This window comes from Nicotiana sylvestris, chromosome 6, assembly GCF_000393655.2.
Source record: "Nicotiana sylvestris chromosome 6, ASM39365v2, whole genome shotgun sequence".
NCBI lineage: Eukaryota > Viridiplantae > Streptophyta > Magnoliopsida > Solanales > Solanaceae > Nicotiana > Nicotiana sylvestris.
In genome coordinates this window covers 53,010,530-53,022,734 of record NC_091062.1, presented here as the reverse complement: position 1 = coordinate 53,022,734, position 12,205 = coordinate 53,010,530, and the positions used below count along the sequence as shown (strand labels likewise).

Below are 12,205 nucleotides of genomic sequence, written 5' to 3'. Positions count from 1 at the left end.
TCATTTGGATGTGCCCTAATGAATATCGGATGGTCTAAATTAATGAAGTCACAAACCCTCGCACTGACGGACCTATCTACATGACCAATATCTACTTTCTAACACCGAGCCTGTGCGGTTACTAATTGGGGTAATAGCTGAATAGCATATTTCATTTCCTTACCCGGTGTATCTGACTGAGGTGTTGAATGTACAGGGGCGGGTGCTGGAGCTGGTGCCCCTCGGAGCTCTTCTAGAAAGGGTGGGGTATATGATGTCTGAGATGGAATCTCACTATGAGACTCTCCCCGAGCCCTGGTAACTCGTGGCGCTCGACTAGTAGTCTCACCAGTCACGGACTTTCCCTTCTGGGCGGCTGTAGTCTTTGGAAGCATCGCTGAAAATATAGCATATCGTTAGGAACATAAATTTCTTATATTGCACGATCTAAGATAAAAAGAGAGAATAACATCCTATATGTCCTGTAGCCTCCATCTTATAAGTGTGGTGCACAACACACCCATAAACAAGACTCTACTAGACACGGTCTGTAGACAACCCTAGGACAGAACTGCTCTGATACCACTTTTGTCACGACCTAAACCAATGGGCCGCGGCGGGTGCCCAAGTCCAACCTGTCAAACACCCCTAAGCATGCATCTAAGATATAAACCTGAATAACATCTGCTAAATTACGAGAATAATATACATGAAGGAACCTACCCAAAAAGGCATACATACATATACGTGCAACATACGTATGGCGAGATGACAAGGTTGTTATAGACAACTATATACCTCAAAATCAGAAGCCGGCAACATACAACCCAACTAGACATACTCTCTACAGACCTCTAATAGAAATATAATTGTACAAAGACGTGACTGAGCCACATCATACCCATATATATACAAACATATCGTACCAAAATAAAAAACAGCTCCGGATCAAGTGGAGCACACCAACTCTCGCTGATCAAGGATCCTAAAAAGGGGGACTGTCAGCTTGCCTACCTACACCTGCGGGCATGAAACACAGGCCCCGTGAAATAGTGTGTCAGTACGAAAAATGAACTGAGTATGTAAGGCATGAAAATCAGTACGTAAAAGACATAGATGAAACATGGAATAAAGAAATTCATCTGTAAATTTGAATAAGTTTGTAAATTCTGAAACATTTATAATGTCATGCACGTGCATATAAATGTCACGTCATGCATAGGTATGGGGTGTACGTAATATCATCAAGCCACTGAGGGCATTCCATCATATCGTCTTGGCCACTGTGGGCAACATCATCAACATATACCAACCGATCAGGTGGTGGTGCGTATATAACACCATAACCTTTTTTCCATATCCCATATATATATATATATATATATATATCGTATATAACACCATCTGGTCATGGGTCAATGAACAAATATAAATGAATGAAATGCATGAACAATGTGTAATAATCTCAATATTCCTTCCGGATAAACTTTTTGAATGAAGGGGTGGCCTTAACATACCTGGAGTAGGGAAAACTCCGTATAATATACTTGAAGATTGCACTGTACTCTTTTGTAATCGCAAAATTTTGAAGGAATTACGCTTCTGTTCCTTGAAGTATTTTGGACGAAAATAAGCTTCTGCTTTTTGAAGCAATTTGAGCTAACTAAGCTTCTGCTTTTCTGAAGTTTTTGAATGAAATTAGCTTCTGCTTCTTTGAAGTTTTTTGAAAGCAATTAGCTTCTGCTTCTTTGAAATTTTTGAATGAATTAGGCTTCTTCTCCTTGAAGACTTTGAACTAGGAAAGATGGAAGAGTATGTCTTTTGGATTGGAATTTTCACGATTTTGGTTCTATTTTTGTCCAAAATGAATGGAACAAGACCATTGTACTTATTCAATTCCAATAACTCCTAGATAGCCACCTAGGACTACATGACTACTTAGTCATTTCTAGATTTGTGGCTTCTTTCCATATTTTAGGTATGTAATTTATTAATTTCTATCCACTTATTAGTTAACTGGGTAATGTCACGTTACCTGGTAATTAACCAATTATCCGTATAATTAAGTATTATCTCAAATTACCTAAAAATACTACTCATTTTTAATATACTTTATACATCATATTATCACGGCCATATGGTACCTTGTATGGTACTAGTCCATAATTATTAGGCATTATTGCTCGACTCGTATTTTATCCCAAATTGGCCACTTTCAACGAAACTTGTTTCTTTAATTTGTGTACCCTTTATCCTTCATGATACTTATTTCTCGCTTGTTATAATTAGTGTAAATACATTAACCTCAATATAATCTCTCTCCCCCAGTCTGCATTAATAAACTGAAGACAAAACTTTTAACGTTCGGAAACGTGAGATGTAACAGTTCCTTACGGATGTGTATTGATTATAGACAGTTGAATAAGGTGACAATCAAGAATAAGTACCCTCTCCTGAGAATTGATGATTTATTTTATCAGTTGTAAGGTGCCAAGTATTTTTCAAAGACTTGAGGTCCGGGTACCATCAGGTAAGGGCTAAAGAGGAAGATATTACGAAGACGACATTTAGGACCAGATACGGACACTTTGCGTTTCGTGTTATGTCATTTGGTTTGACCAATTCCCCAGCAGTATTCATGGATTTGATGAACCGTGTGTTTTGGCCCTTTTTAGATCTGTTCGTAATTGTATTTATCAATGATATATTCGTGTATTCTCATTCAGAGGCTGAGCATGCAGATCATCTGCGTACTGTGCTCAGAGTTCTACAAAAAGGGAAGTTGTATGCAAAATTCTCGAAGTGTGTATTCTGGTTGAACTCTGTAGCTTTCCTTGGGCATATCATTTCTGGTGAAGGCGTTAGAGTGGATACACAAAAGATTGAGGCAGTAAAGACTTGGCCTAGACCCACAACACCGATGGAAGTTGGTAGCTTTCTCAGTTTGACAGGCTATTACAAAAGATTTGTAGAGGGATTTTCTTCCCTTTCAGCACCTTTGACAAAGTTGAATTAGAAGGGAGAAAGGTTTCAATGGACTGACGCATGTGAACGGAGAGTCCCGGCATTGAAGGACACATTAACTTTAGCACCGGTTCTAACGCTCCTAGAAGGGACCGATGGTTATGTTATCTATTGTGATGCTTCAGGCATTGAGCTGGGTTGTGTGTTAATGCATCATGGTAAGTTTGTAGCTTATGCTTCTAGACAACTAAGAAAGCACGAGAAGAATAACCCGACCCATGACTTAGAGTTAGCCATAGTGATTCATGCACTAAAGATGTGGATGCACTACTTGTATGGCATTCATGTTAATATCTATACGGACCATAAGAGCCTCCAGTATATCTTCAGGCAAAAGGAATTGAATTTACGTCAAAGAAAATGGTTGGAGCTACTTAAAGACTATGATGTTGATATTTTATACCATCCGGGGAAGGCGAACGCGGTAGCCGCCCTCAGCCATAGATCAATGGGTAGCCTATCATATTTACAGCCAGAGAAGAGGGAAATAGCCCATAAGATTCATCAGCTAGCTAGTCTTGGAGTTCAGTTACTAGACTTAGGTGATATTGGAATTACTATTTAGGTTACAATAACATCCTCGTTAGTAGCTAAAGTGAAGGAATGCTAATACGAGGATCCTATGTTAGTTCATTATAGGGATACCACCTCTCAGAAAGAGAAGACACCATTTGAGATTACAGCATATGGAGTCCTCAGATATCGAGGACGATTATGTGTCCCTAATGTTGCAGGGCCGCGTTAGTAGGTTATGGGGGAAACTCACTATTCTCGTTATTCTATCCATTTAGGAGTGACAAAGATGTATTATGATATCAAAGAAGTATATTGCTAGGACGGAATGAAAAAGTATATACCAGAGTTTGTTGCTAAGTGTCCTAACTGACAGCAAGTCAAGATTGAGCATCAGAGACCTGGTGGATTATTGCAGGCTATGGAGATTCCGACTTGGAAATGGGAAATAATCAACATGAATTTCATCGTAGGCTTACCTCGTACCCAGCATAAGTTCGATTTGATATGGGTGATTGTTGATAGGCTTACAAAGTCATCCCATTTTCTACCTGTTAGGACTACATATTCCTCAAAGGATTATTCAAGGCTTTATATTAAGGAGATAGTACGACTGCATGGTGTCCGTGTATCTATTCTCTAGGATAGAGGAGCTCAATTTATAGCTTAATTCTAGAGGTCCTTCCAAAAATGATTAGGGACTTAAGTAAGTCTTAGTACAACATTTCATCCCAGACAGATGGACAGGATGAGCGTACTATTCATACACTTGAGGATATGTTACGAGCTTGTGTGATAGACTTCAAAGGTAGTTGGGATAATCATCTGCCGCTTATTGAATTCGCATATAATAATAGCTACCATTCCAGTATTCAGATGGCTCCATACGAAGCTCTTTGTGTACGAAACTGTAGGTCGCCTATAGGGTGGTTTGATGTTGGGAAAACTACGTTAGTAGGACCAAAATTGGTACAGCAGGCAATCGAGAAAATTAAGCTTATACAGGAAAGGCTTTTAGCAACTCATAGCCGTCAGAAGTCTTATGTGGATAATCAACGGAGAGACTTGGAATTTCAGTTTGATGATTGGGTATTCCTAAAGGTATCACCGATGAAAGGTGTTATGAGGTTTGGGAAAAAAGGAAAACTTAGCCCTCGGTATATTGGACCATATATGATCATACGCAAGGTAGTCCAGGTAGCATATGAGTTGGACTTGCCTTCGGACTTGGAGTCTGTACATCCAGTCTTTCATGTGTTTATGCTCCATAAATGTAGTGGAGATCCTTCCAGAATTATATCGGCTGACAACGTTCAGGTCACAGAGCAACTATCATATGAAGAAACTCCTATTGCTATACTAGACAGGAAAGTTCGGAGATTGAGAACTAAAGACGTAGCTTCGATGAAAGTACTTTGGAGGAACAAAAATGTGGAAGAAATGGCTTTGGAGGCCGAGGAAGATATGAAGTCTAGATATCCCTACTTATTTCCTTCTCTAGACAAGGGTCCAACTAAGACATCATAACCTTAAGGTACGTGTACAGATTCTTGTGTTAGTTATTGTCATTGGTCGTGTAAGGCCATTGTCATTATTGATGATTGTGGTCCTATGTGTCATTGAATTATTAAGCTTCTACAAGGAGAGTTGGTAGTAGTGTTGTTACAAAGGCGACTCTACCAAAGTTATATAGATCCCAGGGAATTAAACATTCGAGGACGAATATTTCTAAGGGGGGAAGGATGTTACATCTCGCGTTTTCGTACGTTAAAATTTTTGTCTTTAGTTAGTTGACATAGACTCGGGGATGAGATTATCTCGAGGTTAATGTATTTATGCTATTTATAACAAACGATAAGTAAGTGTCATGAAGGATAAAGGGTACACAAATTAAAGAAAACGAGTTTTATGGAAGGTTGCCGATTTGGGATAAAATACGGGTTGAGTGATAGTACCCGATATTTATGGACTAGTACCATACAAGGTACCATATGACCGTGATAGTATGATGTATAAAGTATATTAAAAATTAGTTGTATTTTTAGGTAATTTGAGATAAATCTTAATTATGCGGGTAATTGGTTAATTATTGGGCAACAGGACCTAGTTAATTATTAAATTATGAGATAAGATTAATCCCCCTAGAAACGTGGCAGAAAGCCACAAACTAAGAGAAAGACTCTTAGTCGTTTTATCATTAGGGATATCTTCTAAGGTTATAGGAATTTAATAAGTAAGACTTACTGCAAGTCTTGTTTCCATTTTCATTTTGGATAACAATCAGAACATCTTTGTCATAAAGTAAGTCTTTCTTCCTAGTTCAAAGTACTTCAAGAATAGAAGCTAAACCCAATCCATAAAGGCTCCAACAAAATTCTTTCACCAAAACAATTCCAACGAGAATTGTTAGAATTGTAGCAACGTAAAATTTTGCTGTTCTAAAAGAGTACGGTGCAATCTTCTCCAGGAATATTATACAGATTTTCCCTACTTAGGTATGTTAAGGCTATCCCTTCTTTCTTTTCGGCGTGATTCAAGTCATACAGAAGCAACGAGCAAACGCAAAGTTTTCATAAACGACTCTATTCATAGAAATACTATGGGTCTCTATGTTCTTGATTCCCCATGTGACATATTATTATATCTTCTATTCATGGGCCTCAAAATAATATGTAGTTGATAAAGTTTATCCGAAAGTAATATTGAGATTATTAACATATTTTCATGCATTTAATTCATTCATACAGGTACATCGACCCATGACCAAATGGCGTTATATACACGTATTTATATGTATATATATGTATAAGGGATATGAGAAAAGGTTACGGCGTTATATGCGCACCACCACCCGATCAGTTGGTATATATTGATGGTTTTGCCCAAAGTGGTAGGTGATATGATGGGATGCCCTCAGAGGCTTGATAATATTATGTACACCTATACCTATGCATGACACGACATTTATATGCACGTGCATGACATTAAAAATGTTTCAGAATTTACAAAGATATTCAGATTTACAGATGGATTTCTTATTTCTATGTTTCATCTATGTCTTTTACGTACTAATATTCATGTCTTACATACTCATTACATTTTTCGTACTGACGCCCTATTTCACGGGGCTTATGTTTCATGCTCGCAGGTGCAGGTAGGCAAGTTGACGGTCCCCCTTCTTAGGATCCTTGATCAGCGAGAGTTGACATGCTTCACTTGATCCAGAGCTGCTTTTGATTTTGGTACGATATGTTTGTATATATATATATAGTTATGACGTGGCTCAGTCTCGTCTTTGTACAGTTACATTTCTATTAGAGGTCTGTAGACAGTTATGTACAATTGGATAGTATGTGGCCTTATCGGCTTTCAGCTTTGGGTATATAGTTGTCTATCGCGGCCTTGTCGGCTCGCCCACTGTAATCCGCACATATATGTATATATGTCTTTTGGACAGGTTTTCCTTATGCATATTACTCTCGCAATATAGCAAATAGTATTGATGTTTATATCTTAGTCACATGCTTAAAGGTGTTCGACAGGTCGGACTCGGGCACTCATCGTGGCCCATCGGTTTGAGTCATGACACTCTTGATGGTACTCTCCCCTCTGAAAGTGTTCCAGCAGCCAGATTTGTAGCAATATATTACAACCCTGAAAGTGTCTGAATCCCTACTTGCACCGATCTAGAGCGCATTACATCTCAGCTAAGATCATGGGGATGATAGAGTAAGTTTTTCCTTCGATGTGATCTATCAAGGTCCTAGTGACCATGGCTAAGTGAGTATGAATCCTTCCTCCTTTCATTGGAAATATCAACAACTCTAAGAAGCCGACAATGAACATATAAACTCGGCGGTGCACCCATCCTAAGGAAGTAATGGCTAGTTCATCATGGTGAAGACGATATGACTTTCTATGCCCATAACACTCGTAGAGAAACTCAAAAGGGAGGTATGACTTCTTTAGACAAAGCAGTTCATCATTCTTCTTAAAATCCAACATTTTCAGGAAACCGCAGGGAGTGCGAATTTCTAGCACCAGTAATCCCGGACTATCCCATGGAAACTTGACGAAAACCTCCTATTTCTTCTAGGAGATGAGTCATTTCTATATTGCCAAATCGGAAAATAGATCTTTTCTCATCCCATAACATAGTAGCAGCCTCGATCAGTTCCCTATTTGGTCGAATGTTCATCAAAGATGGCAGGTCACCCAGTACTCTCCTCACATGATTTTTATCACAAGGTGCAAGGTCTTTCCACTAGTCAAGTAGCAAAGGCAGGATGTACTGGACCATATCAAACCTGGGAATTTCGTGCATCATTTCTACAAGCAAATGAAAGTTAGCCCCTGTCCCCCTCCATATTTGACTACTTTATGCAATAATGATCAATATGTTGGCATATTTTCTCCAAGTAATGCACATAACATGATAGTTTCCTTTGAGATTATGGAAATCCCGTCAGACTTTGGACAAGGTTTATCTAAGCGGGTTGTTACGTCAATAAAGCTTCAGCCCGTACTAGGTTTTTCATGATGTATGTATATTTTAAATTGGAGTGGGATTCTAGAAGGTTCTAGACTGGTACTCCCAAGTGGACAACTTGAGAGGGAAAGGTATAGTATAGTCTACTGCACTGATGATCGACTAGTCTACCCCAAATAAACCTTTCTGATTTTAAAAGAGTGATTTTAGGAAAGCGCGGACACTCATCAAGCGTCGCTATGTTGATAATTGGCATGAGTGGAGTATGATGCGGAGCATGCTTTATGCAAAAATAATAACACATTGCCAAGTATTTTCATGATAAAAGTATGTAAAAGCACTAAATAAAATAGCAAAGGTGAACATGAAAAGAAGAGAAGGGAAAAGAAAGACAAAAGAGAAAAGTCAGTTTAGCTCATGAAAATGTGCGAGAACGTAATGAAGCAGGTAGGGAAATAGGGATGGGAGAGTCATAATATAGTAGTCTTAGACAAGATGAAGGAGATAGAGAGAGGTCATACATGGAATAGCAAATAAAGGAGAATAAGGGAAGGGATGTGCATGTCATAGCAATTTAAAAAAGATAAAGGTGAATAAGGGAAGGGATGTGAAAAGGAATGTGCATGCAATAGTAGTTTAAAACAAATAGAGAAATTAATCCACATAAGTCAAGTTCATTATGGTAAGAGCCTAAGTATATCCCCAGCAGAGTTGCCATGTTGGCGCGCCCCATTTTCTCACGAAAGACAGTTTCGACGTGTGACAACTCTTTAAATGGGTATTAAAAGAGAAGAGTCATTACCTAATAATTTAAGATGTGTTAGGACACCTATTTGCAAATAATTCTGATTTTACTAGTCCGTATCACCAAAGATTGGGTATGGGCTCAAATCACCTCGAAGAAAAAGTATTAGGCATTCTTCGAGGTCCACAACTTTGGGTCCCGACCGTATGTTAAACTATGCGGATTATAAAGTTAGTCCAAGTGATCAAATAAATAAAAGAAGATACAGAAGTCAAAGAGTCTTATCATAACACATGAGAATCGATACAAATCTTAATGACTACAAGGATACAACTACATTGATCTATGTTAAAATACTAAGTGTAAATAACAAGTACATAAAGAAAGGGGGTCCTAAGTTTTTTAGCCTAAAGGATCACCCCGTGCAACATAAATAATACTTCGCAACTCCCTTAAGGTAGGGGTTACTCATATTATTCAGCAGGCACAGACTATCACCTCCTACTACCCAATTACTATTTTAAAGTTATTATTTAAAGGCGCTCTAGTTTAATTCTAAATTGTATCCTATGGTGCACTACCCGCCCCATGCCTATGATCCAAGAGGCATTGGACCTACTATTAGGTGGTTCTGGACTCAACTTAGGTTGCTCAAAAATGAACTTGGTTTTACAATACTTCATCCCTATAGGCATGTCATCTAGGCAGGCAGGTGTAATGAAAATAACGGAAGTAGTTGATTAATTAATTAGAGCTCTATAGACATGGTATCTAGATGAGTATTAGCAAAGTCATGCATTATTGCAATCCTATAGGCATGCTATCTAATAATCATATAGAAGTAGACATGGGAGCAGTAAAGTATTTACTCAAACAAACATAATTTTTATATCGTGTGTGATTCCTTATAGGAATGATTTCTATAAATGTATAATTAAAGCACGTCAAACAGCAAGCAAAGCAAATAAGGCCTATGGGCAGGTTTTCTATCCATTTAGGAAAAAATTACAATATACCTGCTTCCCTATTTTACTAATTCCCCAGCTATTTGTTTACAAATTATTACAGGCTTAGATAATAAATATAAGTATAAATAATACACAAGGAACAACAATAGGCCCAACAACAGGCCCAAATGAAAATAACCCAGTACTGTCTGGGCCTTCAATAGACTCACTTTCTTCTCACAAACAGCAGACTCAAATCCCAGGCTCACCCATGGCATGAGACAAATATAAGGTGCAACTCCAACAACACGCATGGATAAAATAGTCCCCAAGTGGGTGACTTACATGCCAAACTTAGCCATACAAATAACAAACTACATACATGATTAATTCAACAATATTTTTGAAATTTACACACTAATGGCTCAAAGTTTTATCTAATAACTGTTTTGACAAGTTTATAGTGCATACATAAGGCAATTCTTGCTTGCATTTTTTTATAAAGTTAGATTAAGGTGAAAGGATTGACTAACATGATATGGCAAATTAATTTCAAGTGAGATTTCAAATAAAAGCAATGCCAAAACTAGCCTAAATCACCTTTAGACAGGATGTTGAAATATGAAAAATGAGTAGAGACATAGTAGAGCACATCCTTTACATGGTGTGCTTAATGTGGAAACCATAACAGAACAGGTTCATAGTCGAGCAATTACTTAATTGGGTAGGGGAAAACTTTAGCATGTTGAACATTTGCCACAACTCAATTCCAAAAGTAAGACAAACATGCATCAAATCCAGCAATAGTTGATCATATATAGGAGAACAAGCTAGTTGTAAAGTTACTCGTAAAGGTTTAACTAATACTGAAGAGTTGAGTCAATAGACATACAATAGAGATATAAATTTCATGAGACAAGTTGAAATGAATAGGAGGGTCCAAGACAGACAGCAAGTTAGGTGTGAATGACTCAGCAAAAATTAAAATATACGCTAGGCATGGTTTGGTTTATATAAAAGTCCAAAACAAGGTAGAGGGGCAATCTCAAGATCAACAACATGCATCAACATAACATAGTAGACTAAACAAGTTTAAGAGAGCCAGAGTTTATAGTGAGCAGGTACATATTAAACTAGATTGTTAGACCACATATAAGTAATAGGGGATGTTGCAGTTCACCTTATAAGTGGGAAGTAGTATTAAACAACACAGGATTGAATTAGGCATGTAACACGTATTAAAGTACACAATTAACATGATAACATATTTGGGTTGATAACATAGTTAGGCATTAGTTATAGTAAAGTATCAGATACATAGAACACACGAGTTGATATATTCAGGATATAGAATAGAGTAGTGAGATAAACTCAGGAAGAGTTGCAGGTAATACACACTTGGCTAGGCATGCTTAAAGTAGTAAGGGCACATACAGTAGGTGTAAGAATTCAGACACACTTACACATTGGGATAAGTAGACCTAAGGGTGTCAGAAATTAGGGGCGTATATCAAACTTAGAGTTTTAGGCAAGTTCTCAGGCTAGAAAATCATAGAACTACAAGATAGATTTAAAAAACCAAAGAACCACAAGCAGAGATGGCATAATATCTTATTAACTCACTAAATCTCAAGTGGCATAAATACACAAGGCATGAACATAAAAAAGAAGATGAAATTGCGAGAGTCACATATGCTTACCAGTAGAAACTAATGAACAAGTAAATGAGAAGAGCAAATTTCAGCAATACTTCGAAAATCAGTAGCAATAGAGGACAACAAGACCCCAATCCAAGTGTGTCAGAGTTCACATAGACTTTTGATGAGTCCCGAGCAGTGCTCATACTAGGGAGGTTGAGAATGCAAATTCTGGTTGCCTTGACTTTCAGCCGGCTAAGAACAATAGATTCAGAATAGTATCGAGTGAGTGAGAATAACAGAGAATAATTCTTAAGGTGATTCTAGTCTGTCTAAATGGGAAATTGGGGAGGGATTATATAGTGGTGGAAATCGAACAAGCAAGCATGGAAAAGAATTAATCAATCACAAAATAAAGAAAGAATATCACATGCAATCAGTAGTAGAACCGAAAAAGAAGAAAAAAAATTAAAATTTCAAACCCTAGTTCGACGAAAATCAAAGATTGGCCGAGGATCTTGCTAAATCGAACCCATATAACCTGGTAGTGAATGTATCAAGTCAAGAACATGGTAATAATACGGAATCAGAGTCGAACGAATGCATGTTGATAAGCTTCCATAAATAACTCAGTACCAGATGAGTAATGTCAAGAAAACGGGAAAGAAACGCTATGAGTACTGAAAAAGAAAATGAAATATGGAAGATCTCCATATTCCCATGGGTACGGGCTAGGATTTGGGGTGAGACGGCTAGGGTTTAGTATGAGAGGAGAGAAGAGCGTTTAGGGGCGACTGGGCATAGTGATATGTCAGAATTAGGATTGGGGCGGGTAATTAAAAATGGAGAATGGTTGTGGGCCGTTAATAAT

General features: G+C 37.8%; 1 protein-coding gene across 1 annotated transcript; it reads left to right on the top strand.

Annotated features, from left to right (window-relative positions):
* The first annotated feature begins 4,392 nt into the window (after positions 1 to 4,392).
* Positions 4,393 to 5,043, top strand: LOC138870609 (uncharacterized). The gene is made up of 2 exons (XM_070148432.1): positions 4,393 to 4,643; positions 4,794 to 5,043. Exons 1-2 carry the CDS (start codon positions 4,393 to 4,395, stop codon positions 5,041 to 5,043), a joined length of 501 nt encoding a protein of 166 aa, XP_070004533.1.
* Positions 5,044 to 12,205: the final 7,162 nt, after the last annotated feature.